The 21736-nt window shown below is 37.2% G+C and overlaps 2 protein-coding genes across 3 annotated transcripts in view; one reads left to right on the top strand and one right to left on the bottom strand.

Annotated features, from left to right (window-relative positions):
* The first annotated feature begins 658 nt into the window (after positions 1–658).
* ZNF214 (zinc finger protein 214) lies at positions 659–20205 on the top strand. 2 transcript variants are annotated; one of them, XM_029207132.1, is made up of 5 exons: positions 659–788; positions 1315–1373; positions 2010–2098; positions 14486–14647; positions 18515–20205. In XM_029207132.1, the coding sequence occupies exons 2-5, from the start codon at positions 1357–1359 to the stop codon at positions 20203–20205; spliced, it is 1959 nt and encodes a 652-aa protein (XP_029062965.1). In that variant the 5' UTR covers positions 659–788; positions 1315–1356. The 2 variants fall into 2 exon arrangements, with proteins under 2 accessions (XP_029062965.1, XP_029062964.1); XM_029207131.1 differs by having other exon boundaries at positions 692–927.
* Positions 18771–21736, bottom strand: part of ZNF215 (zinc finger protein 215) — a 193123-nt gene continuing 190157 nt past the window's right edge. The window contains exon 9 of the mRNA XM_029207138.1: positions 18771–18916. Coding sequence (XP_029062971.1) covers positions 18896–18916 — 21 coding nt within the window. The 3' untranslated portion in view covers positions 18771–18895. The remainder of the gene's footprint in view (positions 18917–21736) is intronic.

Here is a 21736-nt window from a genome sequence, read left to right as displayed (position 1 = left end):
AGGTCACTGTGAGAACTTTGGCTTTCACTTAGGAATAAGCTAGGGAGCCAAGAAAGAGTTTTGAGCAAAGTGAATAATCACAATTATGTTTTGATCATCCAGGATTCTCATGAAGGGGATTGGAGTAGCAATAGAAGAAGCGAGGGACCAGTTAATAGTCTATTACAATAATCCAGGTGAGAGAAAATGATGGTAGCAGAGAAGCCTAGGTCTTGGCAGGAAGAGATCAGGGAGGAAAGCCCCACCCGACCAGCGAGTTAGCAGGAGAGAAGCGGGCCCCCATAAAACGAAATTTGAAAAGCCCTCTTCGCGGCTGTGTGACTCGAATTTAGAGACGACGCTACAGCCAGAACTAGTGGGTTGCCCATTCCGCCGAGTGCGCGAGACAGCAGGCGTTACCACCCCTCGCCCCCCCAGGGGGACTGTTTCCCCGAATCCCCAGCCCTGACCCCCCTCCCCAGGGGCCCTAAAAACACCTAGAACCGTCCCATTAACGTTAGTATCTTGGGGGGCTCAGCCCCATCCTCGGTTCAGAGGGCCATAGTACACGGTCCTCTCACCCCGGAACGCTGACGCTTTAAGGCCAGGTCGCACCTCGTTCTTTCTGGCCAATCAGGAGCCACGTCCTCCGGCGTTTTCCTTTCCCGCCCCGCCTCCTCCCGTCTCCATGGGAACGCTCCGAGTGTCTACTCCGAGGCCGGGGCTTCGGTTTTGGTCAAGCAGGGCTGCGGCCATTGTTTATTTAGACGGTGTATTTGGACAGGTCCCCATCCCTCTCCAGAGGCTCCGTAAGTGACGCGGACTCTCGGGAGCACCGAGCCAGAAGCGGACAAGGGCGGGGAGAGCTGTGGCAGGAAGAGAGGCAGAAGAGGGAGGGCCGGGGGTCGAGAAGCCGCTCCGGCTTAGAAATCTCGGACACCAGTGTAGGTGGGTTCTTCACAGCCGCCCTCCCCACGTTTAAACTGAAGAAGGGGAAGGAGAGAGGAGGCAGAGGCAGCTTGGATCCTGGGGCCGGGGTGCTCGGGGCCGGGAGGTGCTGGGGCGGAGGTCTGGATGGGGAACGGAGGCCTGGATGGGGAACGGAGGCCTGGATGCGGAACGGAGGCCCCGCGTGTTTCCGCTACAGCAGCCGATGCCGCCGGGATCCAGCTCCGCGAGAACCGTTTGTACGTCTGAATCCGGAGCTTCAGATGTACAAACTCTGGCGGCCCTTGGTGCGTACGGGGAGCCCAAACCTGCCCTGCTCCTGGGACACCATGAAGCATTTTTCTCTCTAGGGAAAGAGGGCTCTTAACTGTTTATCATTTTCCCCAGGGACCTGTAATCAGCAACGGAGGACCAGGGTGGCAAAGACTCATGCCCCCATTTTACAGGTGAGGAAAGTGAGGCCCTACGCGGTCTAGAAGTTTGGTCTTTTTCGAAGTTCTACAAGTGGTTGGTGATAGAGTTGAGACTATGATCATGTCCTGGGGGCCCTAGATCTGGGATCTTTTGCTAAGACTCTGTACTCTGATCTAATAGTAAATCCAGTATTTATGTTGTAAGAAGTAGGAAAGGGTGATGGAATTTACCTTTCTACTTAACTGATTCAACAAAATTTTTAAAACGTACTTTTAGAAAGAACTATTTAAGTGTGCTGCTGTTTTTCCAATCTTTTTAAAAAATTGTACATGTTAATAATTAACTAGGAAATTTTTCAGGCTCAGAGAGGTTAAATTACATAGAAAGCATCTTCATTCCTGGAGGGACTAAACTGTGAGATCAAATTCTGTTTTCATGCCCAAACTAGAATTGTACTTTTCTTAGATGGTCAGAAATAAGGTCCTGAGTGCCAGTTCGTACAGCTCTCCTTTCGGGTGCTTGAAAGGGAACAGAAATGTTCTTGGGCTCTTTCTGACCTCTGTCTGGGAGATTTGGGGGTTAACACTCAGTTAGTACGTGGGGATTGTAGTGAGTTTGGGAATTTCAAGTCATGCCCAGTCGTTCATTCCTCCTTTCTTCTCCCTCAGCTCAGCCTTCTCAACACTCCACGCTTCCCCCAAAAAGGAGCACAAAGGAGGAAGGAATGGTCACTATTTCCCTCACAGTCTGATCCCAGGTGAGTCGGATTGTCTTTTCTCATGTATAAAATGCCCCCGGCTTCTCCATGGATAGCAGGAGTAGTGGAGGTGGCCACGGGGATGGATGGACCAGACTGAATAGAACATATTCCTCTTTGCCTGGGAAGCTTTCAAGCCTCCTATGCAGCAAGCCCCTACCTCCTGCCCAGTGTCTTTTCCCAGCAATTACTCATTCAGTCAGCCAGTCATTCAGGCCTACTATATAATTCATACTGTTTTTGATGACCCGAGATGAATAAATACAAAAATGTCTTTCCTTAACCTTGGGGAAACAAACCACATGAGGTTAATAAGAATTTCTAAAGTTATCATACATTAAACAGTGCTGGAATGAGTGGCACTTTTAAGTAAAAGACAGGAACAGGAACTCAGAGTTGAATAATTACTATGAATTGGAAGATATCATTCCAGACAGGAAGACCATCATTTAGTCTCAGGCAGAATATAAGGGGACAAATAAGGAAACCGGGCTAGTTGCAGTAGAGACATAAGTATGAATGTGTAAGGTAAGGCCATACTCTGGAGGGCCAGTTAATGTTTAACTGGTTACTTATTCTTGTGTACCACTCAGAGTCCACGGCACATCAACCAGAGACAGCCAGTATTGACATTTTGATGTATTTATCAATACTCAGAGCCTTTTATTTAATACTTAATATACATACATACTCACTAATCCGTACAAATACTAGTATGTATGCATACATACACATATACATATGTACAAATATGCAAACATAAATTTAAGATACATATATAAAGAGATGAGTATATATTAAAAAATTTGAATCATTACAGATAGGCTCCATGAGGGCAGGGAATGTTCCTAGTATATAGAACTATGCCTGGCATATAGTGAGCACTCAATGAATATTTGTTGAATGTATGAATGGCTGTTATATGTTTAATTTTTTCATTTAACATATGGACATTTTTCCAAGTATGTTTGGATAGCATGAGTATTTTTTTTAACATCTTTATTAGAGTATAATTGCTTTACAATGGTGTATCAGTTTCTGCTTTACAACAAAGTGAATCAGTTATACATATACACATGTCCCCATATCTCTTCCCTCTTGCATCTCCCTCCACCCCACCCTCCCTATCCCACCCCTCTAGGTGGTCACAAAGCACTGAGCTGATCTCCCTGTGCTATGCGGCTGCTTCCCACTAGCTATCTATTTTACGTTTGGTAGTGTATATATGTCCATGCCACTCTCTTTGTCCCAGCTTACCCTTCCCCCTCCCGGTATCCTCAAATCCATTCTCTAGTACGTCTGCATATTTATTCCAGTCTTGCCCCTAGGTTCTTCTGACCATTTTCTTTTTTTTTTTTTAGATTCCATATATATGTTAGCATACGGTATTTCTTTTTCTCTTTCTGACTTACTTCACTCTGTATGACAGTATCTAGGTCCATCCACATCACTACAAATAACTCAGTTTCGTCCTTTTTATGGCTGAGTAATATTCCATTGTATATATATGCCACATCTTCTTTATCCATTCATCTGTTGATGGACACTTAAGGTTGCTTCCATGTCCTGGCTATTGTAAATAGAGCTGCAATGAATATTTTGGTATATGACTCTTTTTGAATTATGATTTTCTCAGGGTATATGCCCAGTAGTGGGATTGCTGGGTCATATGGTAGTTCTATTTTTAGTTTTTTAAGGAACCTCCATACTGTTCTCCATAGTGGCTGTATCAATTTACATTCCCAACAACAGTGCAAGAGGGTTCCCTTTTCTCCACACCCTCTCCAGCATTTATTGTTTGTAGATTTTTTGATGATGGCCGTTCTGACTGGTGTGAGTTTTATTGTAGTTTTAATTTGCATTTCTCTAATGATTAATGATGTTGAGCATTCTTTCATGTGTCTGTTGGCAATCTGTATATCTTCTTTGGAGAAATGTCTATTTAGGTCTTCTGCCGATTTTTGGATTGGGTTTTTTTTTTTTTTAATTTTTTAAATTTGTTTACTTTTGGCTGTGCTAGGTCTTCGTTGCTGCGCCTGGGCTTTCTCTAGTTGCGGTGAGCCGGGGCTACTGTTTGTTGCGGTGCGTGGCTTCTCATTGTGGTGGCTTCTCTTCTTGTGGAGCACGGGCTCTAGGCGCCTGGGCTTCAGTAGTTGTGGCTCACGGGCTCTAGAGCGCAGGCTCAGTAGTTGTGGCACACAGGCTTAGTTGCTCTGTGACATGTGGCATCTTCCCAGACCAGGGCTCGAACCCGTGTCTCCTGCATTGACAGATGGATTCTTAACCACTGCGCCACCAGGGAAGCCCTGTTTGTTTTTTTGATATTGAGCTGCATGAGTTTCTTGTATGTTTTGGAGATTAATCCTTTGTCAGTTGCTTCATTTGCAAATATTTTCTCCCATTCTGAGGGTTGTCTTTTCGTCTTGTTTATGGTTTCCTTTGCTGTGCAAAAGCTTTGAAGTTTCATTAGGTCCCATTTGTTTATTTTTGTTTTTATTTCCATTTCTCTAGGAGGTGGGTCAAAAAGGATCTTGCTGTGATTTATGTCACAGAATGCTCTGCCTATGTTTTCCTCTAAGAGTTTGATAGTTTCTGGCCTTACATTTATGTCTTTAATCCATTTTGAGTTTATTTTTGTGTATGGTGTTAGGGAGTGTTCTAATTTCATTCTAATTTCATTCTGTCCAGTTTTCCCAGCACCACTTATTGAAGAGACTATCTTTTCTCCACTGTATATTCTTGCTTCCTTTATCAAAGATAAGGTGACCATATGTGCGTGGGTTTATCTCTGGGCTTTCTATCCTGTTCCATTGATCTGTATTTCTGTTTCTGTGCCAGTACCATACTGTCTTGATTACTGTAGCTTTGTAGTATAGTCTGAAGTCAGGGAGCCTGATTCCTCCAGCTCCGTCTTTCTTTCTCAAGATTGATTTGGCTATTCGGGGTCTTTTGTGACTCCATACAAATTGTGAAGTTTTTTGTTCTAGTTCTGTGAAAAATGCCATTGGTAGTTTGATAGGGATTGCATTGAATCTGTAGATTGCTTTGGGTAGTAGAGTCATTTTCACAGTGTTGATTCTTCCAATCAAAGAACATGGTGTATCTCTCCTTCTATTTGTATCATCTTTAATTTCTTTCATCAGTGTCTTACAATTTTCTGCATACAGGTCTTTTGTCTCCTTAGGTAGGTTTATTCCTAGATGTTTTATTCTTTTTGTTGCCATGGTAAATGGGAGTGTTTTCTTAATTTCACTTTCAGATTTTTCATCATTAGTGTATAGGAATGCAAGAGATTTCTGTGCATTAATTTTGTATCCTGCTACTTTACCAAATTCATTGATTACCTCTAGTAGTTTTCTGGTAGCATCTTTAGGATTCTCTATGTATAGTATCATGTCATCTGCAAACAGTGACAGCTTTACTTCTTCTTTTGTGATTTGGATTCCTTTTCTTTTTCTTCTATGATTGCTGTGGGTAAAACTTCCAAAACTATGTTGAATAATAGTGGTGAGAGTGGGCAACCTTGTCTTGTTCCTGATCTTAGTGGAAATGCTTTCAGTTTTTCACCACTGAGAACGATGTTGGCTGTGGGTTTGTCATATATGGCCATTATTATGTTGAGGAAAGTTCCCTCTATGCCTACTTTCTGTAGGGTTTTTATCATAAATGGGTGTTGAATTTTGTCAAAAGCTTTCTCTGCATCTATTGAGATGATCATATGGCTTTTCTCCTTCAATTTGTTAATATGGTGTATCACGTTGATTGATTTGCGTATATTGAAGAATCCTTGCATTCCTGGGATAAACCCCACTTGATCATAGTGTATGATCCTTTTAATGTGCTGTTGGATTCTGTTTGCTAGTATTTTGTTGAGTTTTGCATCTATGTTCCTTAGTGATATTGGCCTGTAGTTTTCTTTCTTTGTGACATCTTTCTCTGGTTTCGGTATCAGAGTGATGGTGGCCTCGTAGAATGAGTTTGGGAGTGTTCTTCCCTCTGCTATATTTTGGAAGAGTTTGAGAAGGACAGGTGTTAGCTCTTCTCTAAATGTTAGATAGAATTCACCTGTGAAGCCATCTGGTCCTTGGCTTTTTTTTGTTGGAAGATTTTTAATCACAGTTTCAATTTCAGTGCTTGTGATTGGTCTGTTCATATTTTCTATTTCTTCCTGGTTCAGTTTTGGAAGGTTGTGCATTTCTAAGAATTTGTCCATTTCTTCCAGGTTTCCATTTTATTGGCATATAGTTGCTTGTAGTAATCTCTCATGATCCTTTCTATTTCTGCAGTGTCAGTTGTTACTTCTCTTTTTTCATTTCTAATTCTATTTATGAGTCTTCTCCCTCTTCTTCTTGATAAGTCCGGCTAATGGTTTATCAATTTTGTTTATCTTCTCAAAGAACCAGCTTTTAGTTTTATTGATCTTTGCTATCGTTTCCTTCATTTCTTTTTCATTTATTTCTGATCTGATCTTTATGATTTCTTTCCTTCTGCTAACTTTGGGGGTTTTTTGTTCTTCTTTCTCTAGTTGCTTTAGGTGTAAGATTAGAGTGTTTATCTGAGATGTTTCTTGTTTCTTAAGGTAGGCTTGTATAGCTATAAACTTCCCTCTTAGAACTGCTTTTGCTGCATCCCATAGGTTTTGGGTCATTGTGTTTTCATTGTCATTTGTTTCTAGGTATTTTTTGATTTCCCCTTTGATTTCTTCAGTGATCTCTTGGTTATTAAGTAGTGTGTTGTTTAGCCTCCATGTGTTTGTATTTCTTACAGGTTTTTTCCTGTAATTGATATCTAGTCTCATAGTGTTGTGGTCAGAAAAGATACTTGATACAATTTCAATTTTCTTAAATTTACCAAGGCTTGATTTGTGACCCAAGATATGATCTGTCCTGGAGAATGTTCCATGAGCACTTGAGAAGAATGTGTATTCTGTTGTTTTTGGACGGAATGTCCTATAAATATCAATTAAGTCCATCTTGTTTAATGTATCATTTAAAGCTTGTGTTTCCTTATTTATTTTCATTTTGGATGATCTGTCCATTGGTGAAAGTGTGGTGTTAAAGTCCCCTACTATGATTGTGTTACTGTTGATTGTATTATGTCAATATGAATATTGACATAATATGAAAGGGTAATCAGGGAGATAAATAAAGTGGAGATTGACCACTTTCAACATATATTTATTGGTCATTTGCATTACTTCTTTGATAAATTGACTCAAATTACCATTTTCCTACTGAATTTTTTGTTTCCATTTGATAGAATGTACTCAGTATGTAACATATGGAAGCCATTTGTTATGCTGTAAATATTTCTTTAGGTTATCATTTGCCTTTTACTTTTAAGGACTTCTTTGTTTATATAACTTAAATTTGTATAAAGTGAATCTTCTTTTTATTTATATGTATAGTTTTATACAGCACTAGCTGACAGCTCAACATCACTCTCATGAGAGGTCCAAACCAGAACTGCCCAGCCAAGCTACCCGTGAATTTCTGACCCAGAGAAACCATGAAAGATAATAATTATTGTTTTAAGCCACTCAGTTTTGAAGTAACTAGTTGTGTGGCAGTAGATTATAAACACAGGTGTTTTTGCATTTTATTGGCCTTATATTTTACTTTATTTCTGAAGTTTATGTCAATATTCATTAGTAATATAGATCTGTAGTTTTCTGATTTTGCTGTCTCAGTGTTTTCCTGAGTTTCTTAAAATTTTTGATAACTCTTTTATATGCCTTGGAATAGTTTAATAGAATCACATAATCTGTTCTTTGCAAATCTGAAAGAATTCATTTAAGGAAACTTTTGGGTTGTTATTGTGAAGGTCATATTTCTTTGATAACTTGACCAGTTTCTTTCAAAATATCTGATCTGTTCAGAACTTTTCCCTTTTCTTGGGGTTATATCAAATGGTTTTCTAGGAAAAAATATATTTCCCATTCAGATTTATGTTCTAAAGAATGGTGGAAAGTGCCCACCTAATGTTCAATTAAATTTTTATCTGTTGCTTTTTCACTAATCTCATTTCTAACTTTTTTCTCTTTGTGCCCACCCCTTTTTCTTTTCTTTTATAGCTACTCAGGGATTGATCTATTTTATTGTTAATATTTTCCCCCCAAAGAACTGGCCCTTGGATTCATTTAACAATGGTAAATGTTTTTCAATCCTAACATTTTCTTTTACTAACTCTGTAACTTTCCCTTTAACATTTAAGTGTTCAATCCATCTAGTGTCCCATTGTATATGATATCAAATTGGAATCCAGCTTTATTTTTTCTCATATAGTTAATCAGTTTCACACCACCATCTAGTGTAAATAATCCATTCTTCTTTGATTTTTAATGCCATCTTTATTGTTAATAAGTTTTCATATATAAACAAGTACATTGCTTAGGCTCTGAGTCCTCAATTCTGTTCTACTGGTCTATTTGTTCTGATTTTACTACTGTAGTTTGGTGGTATGTCGGTATCTAGTAGAACAAGTCTTCCTGCTTGGTTTACTTAAGTCTTTATGGACTTCTTTTCCCTCCCTATAAATTTTAGGGAAAAAAAGTATACCGTGTTCCTCAAAAAATCCAGCTAGAAATTTGACTGGAGGTATACTGAATTTGAGTCATCTCATCCAAGAATATGGAGGCATGCTTCTCCCTTTATTCAGATAATCTTTTTTCTACTTCATTGGAATTTGAAAGTTGTCTTCAAAGATAAAACTATCTTTTTATAAGATAGTTGTTTTTTTTTTGCTGTTGTGAATATCTTGTTTTCTGGTAGTTGATTGCTGATACCGTGATGCTTTTGCTTTATTGTGTCTGGTAATTTTGCTGAGCTTTTTCATCAGTTTATGGTTTATCCACATACTCTTGTTTTTCTAGGTAGATTGCCATAACATATGCAAATAATGACATTTTATGTTTTTTCTTCTAATCCTTAGCTTCTTATTTCTTTTTCTTTTCTTATAGTATTTGTCAGAACCCTTAGTACTATTTTGAAAGCAGTGGTGATGGTGGGCATTCTTATCTTGTTACCATCGTAAAGGAAATACGTATAAAATTTCTCCATTAAGCTTAATGTTTGATGTAGATTCTTAGTATCAGTATATAACCTTTACCAATTTAGGTAGTTTCTTTTTATTTCTAGTTGGCTAAAAGTTTTTGTAAGACCTTTATAGGCGGTGAACATTATGATCTTTATCACACAATTTTTCTGCATCAGTTGAGATAATTGTGGTTTTCTTCTGTAGTCTATTAGTATAGTGAATTATGTTAATTAGTTTTCTCATGTTGAACTGTCCTCCATTCCTGTTATAAATTATGCTTTATCATTTTTTCATACATATCTGAATTCAGTTAGCTAATATCTATTTAGGATTTTTTACATATCTATCAAACTTAAAAATGGGCCTATAGTTTTCTTTTGTATTGTTCTTATCAGGTCTTGTAATCAATATTACACTGGCCATATAATGAGCTAGTAATTTTCACTTTCTATTTTCTAAAACAATTTGATTATAATAGTAATTAACTGTTAATTGAACATTTGCGAGAACTCAACTGTAAAACTCTTTGGGCCTTTGATTTTGGGGGAGGGAGAAAGAATCTTGGCTGCCATTTCAGTTTTCTTTAATACTTACTGGTATATAATTTTATATTACTCTTCAAATCTATTTTGGCATTTTATATTGGCATTGTGTACTAGGAATTTGTCCTTTTATATAGATGTTCAAGTGTATTTGCATATAGTTCATAATGCTCTTGTATTATTTTAAGTCTTATGTCTGTGGTTATTTCCTCATTTTGTCCAGTATTTTGTTTATAATCATCTTTTCAAAAAAAAATTAGACTTGCAGAGATATGGCTTATTAAATTTTTTTTTTGACATTAAATTTTTAAGAGCATCTTTTGGCCTTATGCATTTCCACATCATCTATTTGTTTATTGCCCCTTTGACTTTCAGCTTTATCCTTCTTTTTTGAAGTTTGCTCTTTTTTTTTAGAGGGGGAGGGTTTTTATTTTCTGAGTTTCTGAGTTGAATGCTTAGGTTGATTATATGTAGCCATTCTTATTTCCTTTTAGTACTTATTTATCTGGGTCTTGAAAATTTTGATGTGTAATTATTATTATTCAATTCAAATTTTCTTAATTATCATTATATTTTCCTTTTAAATTTAAGGGCTATTTAATATGTTACTTGGGTTCCAGAAGTGTGGATTTTTAAATTCCATTGTTAATAGTTCCTAATTTTATTACCTTGTATCTAGAGAATGTATTCTGCATTATGTTGATAATTTGGAATTTATTGAGATTTCTTTTATAGACCAATACATGGTCAATCTTGTAACAGTATTGTGGGTTCATGAAAATAATGTGTATTTAGTGTTTGGGGAGTATAGAATTCAACACAGAAAAAATAACTCGAGTATTAATTGTACTGTTTAGTCTTTATATTGTTGAGTTCTTTGGTTTTGCTTGATCTATCATTTTCTGAGAGGAGTGTATTAATATCTATAATTACAATCAATGGTGTATATATTATATCTCCTTGAACTTACGATAGTTGTTAATACATTTTGAAATTCTATTTATGGGTGCAGTTTAATTATAATGGATATTTTTTGGTCTTACTATTTATTAATACCGAAAAAAAACTGTGTTTTTGTCCCTTATATTTTTGCCATAAATTTTTTATTGGGATATAACTGGCATATTAGTTTCAGGTATACAACATGATTCTATATTTGTATATATTGTAAAATGATCACCACAATATGTCTAATTAACATCCATCACCACACATAGTTACAAACTTTTTGCCATAAATTTTATTTCAGCTGAAGTTAAGTTTGTTATTACAGCTTTCTTTTGGTTCATATTTGTGTGGAATATGTTGTTCCATCCTTTTATTCCCATGTTTTTTTTTCTTTTTAGTGTGTCTCTTCTAAACCACATGTTGAATCTCATTTTTTTAACCTACAAATCTGTGTCTTTTAATCTGTGAGATTAAGCTATTCACATTCACTATAATTACTGTTATTTTTGCTATCATATGGTCCCCATCTTCTCACACCCCCCCCCACCCTCTGATATACAGTCTTGGAGCAATTCTGACAAAATCTTAATTCTGGTGGGTGGTACACCAAGAGCAATAATTTCATTTCTCATAAAATTACTCTGTTAATCTCGGGTAATACTTTTTCCTTTGATTTTACCTTATGTAATATTAATATTGCAAAACCTACTTTATTTATTTATTTATTTTCCGGTACGCGGGCCTCTCACTGCTGCGGCCTCTCCCGTTGCGGAGCAACAGGCTCCGGACGCGCAGGCTCAGCGGCCATGGCTCACGGGCCAAGCCGCTCCGCGGCATGTGGGATCTTCCTGGACCGGGGCACGAACCCGCGTCCCCTGAATCGGCAGGCGGACTCCCAACCACAGCGCCACTAGGGAAGCCCCTACTTTATTTTTGTCTATATTTTTCTGTTATAGATTAGCCTGTCTTTTCATTTTTAATCTTCTAGAATTCAGTAGTTTGGAGTGTCTTCTAAGCAATATGCCTCTATATTTTAAAACTGTTTTAGTATCCTTTTGTCTATTAATAATTTTACTTGCCATCTTAATTTATGCTTTCTATAATTTTTTTCCTCTATAGACTTGTACTTACTAATTTTGAATGTAGGTATTCCGCTTTTAACTTTCTAGTGGGGGAGAATATTTTAAACAAATTTTAAAAAATATTTTCAAAGTTTTACAGTGTTTTTTAGTAAACTGAAATGCACATACCTGGTGGTTCTAATTCTGGAAATGTATCTTCTAGAAATATTACGAGTGTTCAATGATGTATTTAAGAGAGTTGTTCACTGCTGTATTATGATAGCCAGAAAACTGGAAATAATCTTCATCAGTATGGGAACAGTTAAATTTTGGAACATCATAACATGAAATGCTATGCAACTTTTACAACAATACATCAACCATCTATTTCTGCATAATAAATTATATGTAGCAGCTTAAAACAACAAACATTTATTATCAGTTTCTAAGGGTCAGGAATCTGGGAACAGTATAGCAGTGTGGTTCTGGCTCAGGGTTTCACACGAGGTTGCAGTCAAGCTGTCAGCAGGACTACAGTTCATTGGAAGCCTTCACTGGGGCTGGAGGATCCACTCCTTGATGGTTCACTCACATGGCTGTTGGCAGATGCCTCATTTCTTACTGAGGACAGAAGGCCTCAGTTCCTCACCACATGGGCCTCTCTACAGGGCTGCCTAACTATTCATACAGTGTGTTAGGTAGCTTCTCCTAGAGTGACTGATCCAAGAAAAAAAGCATGGAGGAAGCTGCAGTGCCTTTTATGAGCTAGTCTTGAAAGCTGCACACCATTGCTTCCCCTTCTTTTTTTTCCTGTTCATCAGAAGTAAGTCCCTAACCCAGGCCACATTCAAGGGGTGGGGAATTAGGCTCCACCTTTTGAAGGGAAAGGTATCAAATAACTTCTGGACATATTTTAAAATCACCACGAATAACATAGGCCTATATGTACTGAAACGGGAAGTTGTATACTACATATTATGTAAAAAAAAGCAGACTGCAGAATTATCATGTCTGTGTTATGAAAAAAACATTAGTGGGGTATGTATGTATGAAAAAAGGACACAGTGAAAACTATAGTGGTTATTTCTTGAATTATTTGGGGAGGGTAGACTTAATTTTTACTTATATTACTTCAGCATTGTTATAATTTTTATGAACTTTCAGTAAAAAAAAAATGAGGCTCTTAATCTCTAATATATTTTTTAAAATAAATTCCTAAATCTTAGCATTTACTGAACATTTTAAATTGAACTTTACAATTGAGAATGTGTCATCAAAGAAAAATGAATTTGTCACATAACCAACTTATGATTTATTCTTTCTACTAAAATATTTTTAGACAGTTAGAATACATGCATTTATCTCTTCTACTTTCTAAAACTGCATAGATATCGTAAAAAAACAAGAAATTTATGAACTTACAATGATGAAGCCGAAGAGCCATCAGCAAATGAGAAATTTCAACAAAATCCTGGATGGCAACAGTAGGAATAGTGGTAAGAGCCACATAGGGCTGAAGGTGTTACATCCTAGAATACTCCGCAGGGTAATACAGACAAGAAAGGAACTGGTGAGCCCTGTGAACTTTGGAGAGGCTCAAATCCATACACCATTTGGGGCAGAGGGCCAGCCACAAAAGAAGACCCTAAAATATTTCCAGAGAGGAGAGAAAAAGTTGCCCACAGAGGAATTACAGTTTGTTTGTTCTTTAAATCAATCTTAGCAACACTAAAAGCTTATAAACAGTGAAGCAGTTCTGAGAAAAATTCTTTTCACTCTCGAATTCTCCACCCAGCCACTTATGAGGGATAGTAATAAAGACTTAAGGTATACAGTGATTCAAATGATTCTTGGGAATCTTTCCTAGTAACCGTGTTTGGACATTCTCCTTTGAAGAAAACCTCGCCTGTTTCTCACCTTTGCTTTCTTCGATGGCCATAGGCTTAACATTCACAGGCTTGATTGAACTCATGTTGTTATGTGCCTCCCAATTAATGGTGTAAATCACAAAAGAAGAAGAGTCTTATGATCTTGAAATGGAGCACTAACGAGTAGCCGGCCCTGACTGGAGCAGGATGATGGACTTTTCCAAAATAAAAGGGGTGGGTGAGGGGATGAGACACTTGATAAAATAGATTATATAAAGCCTTTTGAAAAATCAAAAAATTGAGGACAGTAAATTTATTAAATAAAAATTAAACAGGTAATTCCCCCCCACAAAAAAATGGTATATAATCATATTCAAAATTATATAAGTACTGCTTATTGATTTAACCAGAAAATTAGTGCTAATGCTGCGGGTGGTAATCTAATTCCTCATCTCACAGTGGGAAGTAAACAGTCTAAAGTGATCAGCCATGAAGCAATAATATAAGCAACATGAAGCAATATTGTTACAGTTGGCAAATAGTTCTGGACCAGAGTATGTAGACCTGGGTCCTAGCTGCAGTACCTCCAGGTCCATGATCTTGGGAATTAATCTTTTTCAACCATTATTACTAATGTGTAAAATGAGGATAATAATAGTATCTACAACATAGGATTGCTGTGAGGATTTCTTGAAATATATGTGAAGAGTACTTACTTGGCTCAGTGGTTAGCAGACAAATGCTATATAAATGTTTCTTATGATGGTGATGGTGTTCAATGATTGGATACATTATTTAAGTACTTGACCTCTTATTATGTCTCCTCTTACCTTTCTTGTTTTTCTTCATTATTGGAGTTATTTCTTTTTCTTTTTGGTTTACCACTTATGTTACCTGCTGAATGTCTTTTTCTTTGTCCATCTTCTCACTTAGATTTCTTCTTCCTGGAAAGCCTGATCTTCGACCAGATGGCCATAACATTTGAAGATGTGACTGTTAATTTTACTTGGGAGGAGTGGAAATTCTTGGATTCTTCTCAAAAAAAGCTCTACAGAGAGGTCATGTGGGAGAACTACACAAATGTCACGTCAGTAGGTAAATTATCCCAACTCTTAGGGAATAAGGTTAGTTTATTCTGGGACCAGTTTTTTTTTTTCAACATCTTTATTGGGGTATAATTGCTTTACAATGGTGTGTTAGTTTCTGCTTTATAGCAAAGTGAATCAGTTATACATATACATATGTTCCCATATCTCTTCCCTCTTGAGTCTCCCTCCCTATCCCACCCCTCCAGGTGGTCACAAAGCACCGAGCAGATATCCCTGTGCTATGTGGCTGCTTCCCACTAGCTATCTACCTTACGTTTGGTAGTGTATATATGTCCATGCCTCTCTCTCGCTTTGTCACAGCTCACCCTTCCCCCTCCCCATATCCTCAAGTCCATTTTCCAGTAGGTCTGTGTCTTTATTCCTGTCTTACCCCTAGGTTCTTCATGACATTTTTTTTTCTCAAATTCCATATATATGTGTTAGCATACGGTATTTGTCTTTCTCTTTCTGACTTACTTCACTCTGTATGACAGACTCTAGGTCTATCCACCTCATTACAAATAGCTCAATTTTGTTTCTTTTTATGGCTGAGTAATATTCCATTGTATATATGTGCCACATCTTCTTTATCCATTCATTCGATGATGGACACTTAGGTTGTCTCCATCTCCGGGCTATCGTAAATAGAGCTGCAATGAACATTTTGGTATTGGAACATTTTGAATTATGGTTTTCTCAGGGTATATGCCCAGTAGTGGGATTGCTGGGTCATATGGTAGTTCTATTTGTAGTTTTTTAAGGAACCTCCATACTGTTCTCCATAGTGGCTGTACCAATTCACGTTCTCACCAGCAGTGCAGGAGTGTTCCCTTTTCTCCACACCCTCTCCAGCATTTATTGTTTCTAGATTTTTTGATGATGGCCATTCTGACTGGTGTGAGATGATATCTCATTGTAGTTTTGATTTGCATTTCTCTAATGATTAATGATGTTGAGCATTCTTTCATGTGTTTGTTGGCAGTCTGTATATCTTCTTTGGAGAAATGTCTATTTAGGTCTTCTGCCCATTTTTGGATTGGGTTGTTTGTTTTTTTGTTATTGAGCTGCATGAGCTGCTTGTAAATTTTGGAGATTAATCCTTTGTCAGTTGCTTCATTTGCAAATATTTTCTCCCATTCTGAGGGCTGTCTTTTCGTCTTATGGTTTCCTTTGCTGTGCAAAAGCTTTGAAGTTGCATTAGGTTCCATTTGTTTATTTTTGTTTTTATTTCCATTTCTCTAAGAGGTGGGTCAAAAAGGATCTTGCTGTGATTTATGTCATGGAGTGTTCTGCCTATGTTTTCCTCTAAGAGTTTGATAGTTTATGGCCTTACATTTAGGTCTTTAATCCATTTTGAGCTTATTTTTGTGTATGGTGTTAGGGAGTGATCTAATCTCATACTTTTACATGTAGCTGTCCAGTTTTCCCAGCACCACTTATTGAAGAGGCTGTCCTTTCTCCACTGTACATTCCTGCCTCCTTTATCAAAGATAAGGTGACCATATGTGCGTGGGTTTATCTCTGGGCTTTCTATCCTGTTCCATTGATCTATCTTTCTCTTTTTGTGCCAGTACCATACTGTCTTGATTACTGTAGCTTTGTAGTATAGTCTGAAGTCAGGAAGCCTGATTCCTCCAGCTCCATTTTTCATTCTCAAGATTGCTTTGGCTATTCGGGGTCTTTTGTGTTTCCATACAAATTGTGAAATTTTTTGTTCTAGTTCTGTGAAAAATGCCATTGGTAGTTTGATAGGGATTGCATTGAATCTGTAGATTGCTTTGGGTAGTAGAGTCATTTTCACAATGTTGACTCGTCCAATCCAAGAACATGGTATATCTCTCCATCTATTTGTATCATCTTTAATTTCTTTCATCAGTGTCATAATTTTATGCATACAGGTCATTTGTCTCCTTAGGTAGGTTTATTCCTAGATATTTTATTATTTTTGTTGCAGTAGTAGATGGGAGTGTTTTCTTGATTTAACTTTCAGATTTTTCATCATTAGTGTATAGGAATGCAAGAGATTTCTGTGCATTAATTTTGTATCCTGCTACTTTACCAAATTCATTGATTAGCTCTAGTAGTTTTCTGGTAGTATCTTTAGGATTCTCTATGTATAGTATCATGTCATCTGCAAACAGTGACAGCTTTACTTCTTCTTTTGTGATTTGGATTCCTTTTATTTCCTTTTCTTCTCTGATTGCTGTGGCTAAAACTTCCAAAACTATATTGAATAATAGTGGTGAGAGTGGGCAACCTTGTCTTGTTCCTGATCTTAGTGGAAATACTTTCAGTTTTTCACCATTGAGGACGATGTTGGCTGTGGGCTTGTCATATATGGCCTTTATTATGTTGAGGAAAGTTCCCTCTATGCCTACTTTCTGCAGGGTTTTTATCATAAATGGGTGTTGAATTTTGTCAAAAGCTTTCTCTGCATCTATTGAGATGATCATATGGTTTTTCTCCTTCAGTTTGTTAATATGATGTATCACATTGATTGATTTGCGTATATTGAAGAATCCTTGCATTCCTGGAATAAACCCCACTTGATCATGGTGTATGGTCCTTTTAATGTGCTGTTGGATTCTGTTTGCTAGTATTTTGTTGAGGACTTTTGCATCTATGTCCATCAGTGATATTGGCCTGTAGTTTTCTTTCTTTGTGACATCCTTGTCTGGTTTTGGTATCAAGGTGATGGTGGCCTTGTAGAATGAATTTGGGAGTGTTCCTCCCTCTGCTATATTTTGGAAGAGTTTGAGAAGGATAGGTGTTAGCTCTTCTCTAAATGATAGAATTCACCTGTGAAGCCATCTGGCTGGGACCAGTTTTGTTGAGTATTTTGGTTATTAGGGTGCTATATTGAGGTAGAAGAACCATTCTCAAAAATGGTTCTTAAATCACATGAGAAATAGAAGGTAAAGAAAGCAAGATATCTTCCAAAACATTTTGGCTATGTAATTAATAGGTATTTGTGATTCTTATTTATTTTCTGGATTACACTTAAAGCACAGATTTCTGCCCATAATTTTGTGCAGTCCTCAATTTGTTCTCTCTTCATGTTCTATTTGTAAGCTAGCTTTTGCTGTATAACAAACTACCCCAAACTTAGTGACTTAAAACAAACTGTGTTATTTTTCATGATTCTAGTTGGTTAGATGGATCTTCTATCATTGAGTGACTTGATTGGGGCTGGATGGTCTAAGATGAAGCTGGACAGCCTGAATGGCAGTTGGTCAGTATCAGTGTTATAACAGGCATGTATTGACCACATGTCTCTCTTCAAGGAGGCCAGCCCAGGCTCATTTACATGGTGGTGATCACAGGACTTTCAAAACCAGCAAGAGAGGCCAAGCCCCAATGCACAAGCACTTTGCGTATCTCTGCTTGTCTCACTTTTGTCCCAGTGGCCAAAGCAAATTATATAGCCAAGCCTAGAGTCACTGTGTAAGGGGAACACCCAAAGATGTAGATAAAGTAGAGAGTTTTTTCCCACAATCTACTATACTATTTTAGAACAGAAAAATAGAAACAATATTTTATTTCTTATAATAATGTCCCAAATAGAGTAATCTAATTAAATCTCAGTCTTTAAGACTATTTCCATTAAACCAGTCAGGCTTTCTCTTTTATTTCTAACAGTACCTGGTATGTAGTAGATGCTCAAGATATGTTTATTGAGTGAATGAATACATCTATGAATGAAAAAACAAATGAATTCCACACCCAAATATGGAGCAGCCTAAGTCATAACACTTCTTTCCCACTTGCACCCACACATATATTCCTGTAATTCTGGAGCTTGTTGATTGAGATACTTGGAAATTTTTAAGCACAGCTTTCATCTTACCACTGGGTTATCTGCTTATTTTTCTAGGAGACTGGAAAGAGAGCTACAGACTCCAAGAAGAAAGATTCAGATATTTTGAACATGAACATCTTTCCTGCTGGCAAGGCTGGAGGAATGCCAGCACTCAGATATATGATAATCAGAACTATGTGGAAATGGTTCAAGGTATAGATTCCAAAGACCTAAAGCAGCAACACCTTTCTCACTCTCAAGAATGGTTAATACTCTTCACACAAGTACCAGGGTTTGGGAACTATGAACTGACTTTTGAAGGTAAAATTCCCAGGAACTTAAAATATATGAAGTTTATACCTTGTCAGTCCTTAGAAACAAAACACACTGAAGACAATGGTAGAGACATCTATGTGAGTGATTCACGTGGTTTTCAAGGACGCAGATACCATGTTGTCATATCCAGGAAAAATCTCTCTGTGGAAAGAGAACAGAAGCTCATAGGTCCGTATTCTTATATCGCAGGAGAGGAAGCCCTTCCAGAGTACATTGGGGAGATATGCCAAAATGACCTGCTGAAAGGCTCTGTGGAAGAGAAATACTATGGATATAATAAATGTAAAGAAAGTTATTATTGGAACTCACAGTGTGTTCACAAGAGAAATCAACTTGGAGAAAAGTTGTATCCATGCTCCATCAGCACAGCATGCTTCACTCAGAGATCAGACCTATACAGACATCCAAGAATCCACATAGGTAAGAAGCTGTACAGATGTAATGAAGGTGCCAGTAATTTTAGTCAGAGCTTCGGTGTTCACTTTCATCAGAGAGTCCACCCAGGGGAGGTACCTTATATATGTAATGTGTGTAGTAAGAGCTTCAGTCAGATCTCCAGTCTTCACTGTCATCAAAGAGTCCACACAGAAGAGAAACTCTGTAGACTGCAGTGTGATAAGGACCTCGGTAGAAATTCATTACTTCACATTCACCAGAGACTTCACATAGGAGAGAAGCCTTTTAAGTGTGATCAGTGTGGTAAGAGTTTTAGTCGGAGTTCAGTACTTCATGTTCATCAGAGAGTCCACACAGGCGAAAAACCATATAAGTGTGATGAGTGTGGTAAGGGCTTCAGTCAGAGTTCAAATCTTCGAATTCATCAGTTAGTCCACACAGGAGAAAAGTCCTATAAATGTGATGACTGTGGTAAGGGCTTTACCCAGCGCTCAAATCTTCAAATCCATCAGAGGGTGCATACAGGAGAGAAGCCTTACAAATGTGACGACTGTGGGAAGGACTTTAGTCACAGCTCAGATCTTCGCATTCATCAGAGGGTCCATACAGGGGAGAAGCCCTATACTTGTCATGAATGTGGGAAGGGCTTCAGCAAGAGTTCCAAACTTCACACTCACCAAAGAGTACATACTGGAGAGAAACCCTATAAATGTGAACAGTGTGGGAAGGGCTTCAGTCAGCGTTCTCATCTTCTCATTCATCAGAGAGTCCATACAGGAGAAAAACCCTATAAATGTGATGATTGTGGAAAGGGCTTTAGTCACAGCTCAAATCTTCACATTCATCAGAGGGTCCACACAGGAGAGAAGCCTTATCAATGTGCTAAGTGTGGTAAGGGTTTCAGCCATAGCTCAGCTCTTCGAATTCATCAAAGAGTCCACATGGGAGAAAAGATTCATAAATGCCATGAGTATTATAAGGGGTTCAATCAGAATTCACATCTTCACAGTAATCGCAGAAGAAAAACCTTATAATTCTGTTCATTTAGTTAAAACAGCTTTAATCAAAGCTTCACCTTAAGTCCAGTAAATGCTGCTGGGAAGAAAATTCTATAAATAACCCAAATAATCCCAAGCAACATTTATTGTTTCCCCTAATTCCTACTAAAAATCATTTGCCTCAAGAGGAGATCCTTAGGAGGATATTTTAAATTAAAATGTATTTTCTTTTTCTACAATAAATATTATGCATAGTCATTATAAAATATATAGAAGAGTCAAGAAGAAAACTTTTCATCCTGTTTCATTCTAAGCCTTTTTTCCTGTGCATTTTCATGTGCATGAAGTCATACTGTATGTTCAATTTTATATTTTCACTGACTTCAAAACATTTTCTTATATTTTGGTTTGAAGTGAAATTGGCTAGCTATAAATGAAATAGCATCTTGACTCACCTGTAAAGTCCCTAAGAAGCTACAGAAAAAAAAATGAAAACACACAAAACTTGAAACTCAAACTGGTAGACAGCAAGTTCTCAAATGTTGAAGAATTAACTAAAGGGCCAGTAAATTCGGAAAACAATGTATGACCCTTATCCAAGATAGGGTATCTTAGAAATGTTATTTCTGTCACCCAGAAAACTCAAGAACCAGCCTTTTGTTGCAGGGGTGCTGCACTATGAGGTTACCATAATACACTCTCACCCATTCCCCTTCCCAGTTTTCCACATTTATTCATAGGTTCAGACACTAGGAGGTGTGGAAAAATTCTGGTTTTCTAAAAAAACCAAAGAGGGAAAATGGATAAAGACCTCTGCAACAGTAATTGTCAAAAGACAACAGAATAACACCTTCAGAATTGTGAGGCTGAAAAATGTTATCGCCCATAGTTTATCTTATCAACTAAATTGTCTTTTATGTTTGTAGGTAACAAATTAGATAAGCAAGAAAACAGAAAACATATCAAATATGTACCTTTCTTAAAGAGAGCTCAAGAATGTGGAAGTCATAGTGTAAAAGAACTGGTAACAAACACTAAAATCAGTTAAACATGCAGTTAAGTCTTGAATAATTGTTAATTTGTTTACAAAACTTCAAAAATATTAAATAGTTGTACAAGAAAATATTTAATATACAAATGTTAAGTATAAAAGCATTATATGTTAAAGTCTGGATGGGAAAGTAGGGTTATCAGATAAAATCCAGGACACCCAGTTAGGTATGATTTTCAGATATACAATGATAATTTTTTAGTATTAAGTATGTCCCAAATACTGCATGGAACTTATACTAACAAATTATTTGTTCATATAAATTCAAACTTAACAGCACCCTGTGTTTTTATTCGCTAAATCTGGCTACCAAATGAGGGAAGGACAGCAAAAGAAAGTGTGCTACATCTCTGACCTTAAATAGCATGGATTCATTACATTTTCTTCTTGACTTTAACAACTCTAGAAATAAAGGTCTAAATATTTTTTTACAAAGTTAGAAATTGAAACTAAAATAACTAAAAACATATTTCTTTCAAAACAGAGAAGATAAAAGCAAAGAATATTCAGTGCCTA

This window comes from Monodon monoceros, unplaced genomic scaffold, assembly GCF_005190385.1.
Source record: "Monodon monoceros isolate NGI ecotype Baffin Bay Population unplaced genomic scaffold, NGI_Narwhal_1 Super_Scaffold_7, whole genome shotgun sequence".
Taxonomy (NCBI): domain Eukaryota; kingdom Metazoa; phylum Chordata; class Mammalia; order Artiodactyla; family Monodontidae; genus Monodon; species Monodon monoceros.
The sequence above is the reverse complement of the archived record's forward strand: the minus strand, read 5'-3'. Positions and strand labels throughout refer to the sequence as shown.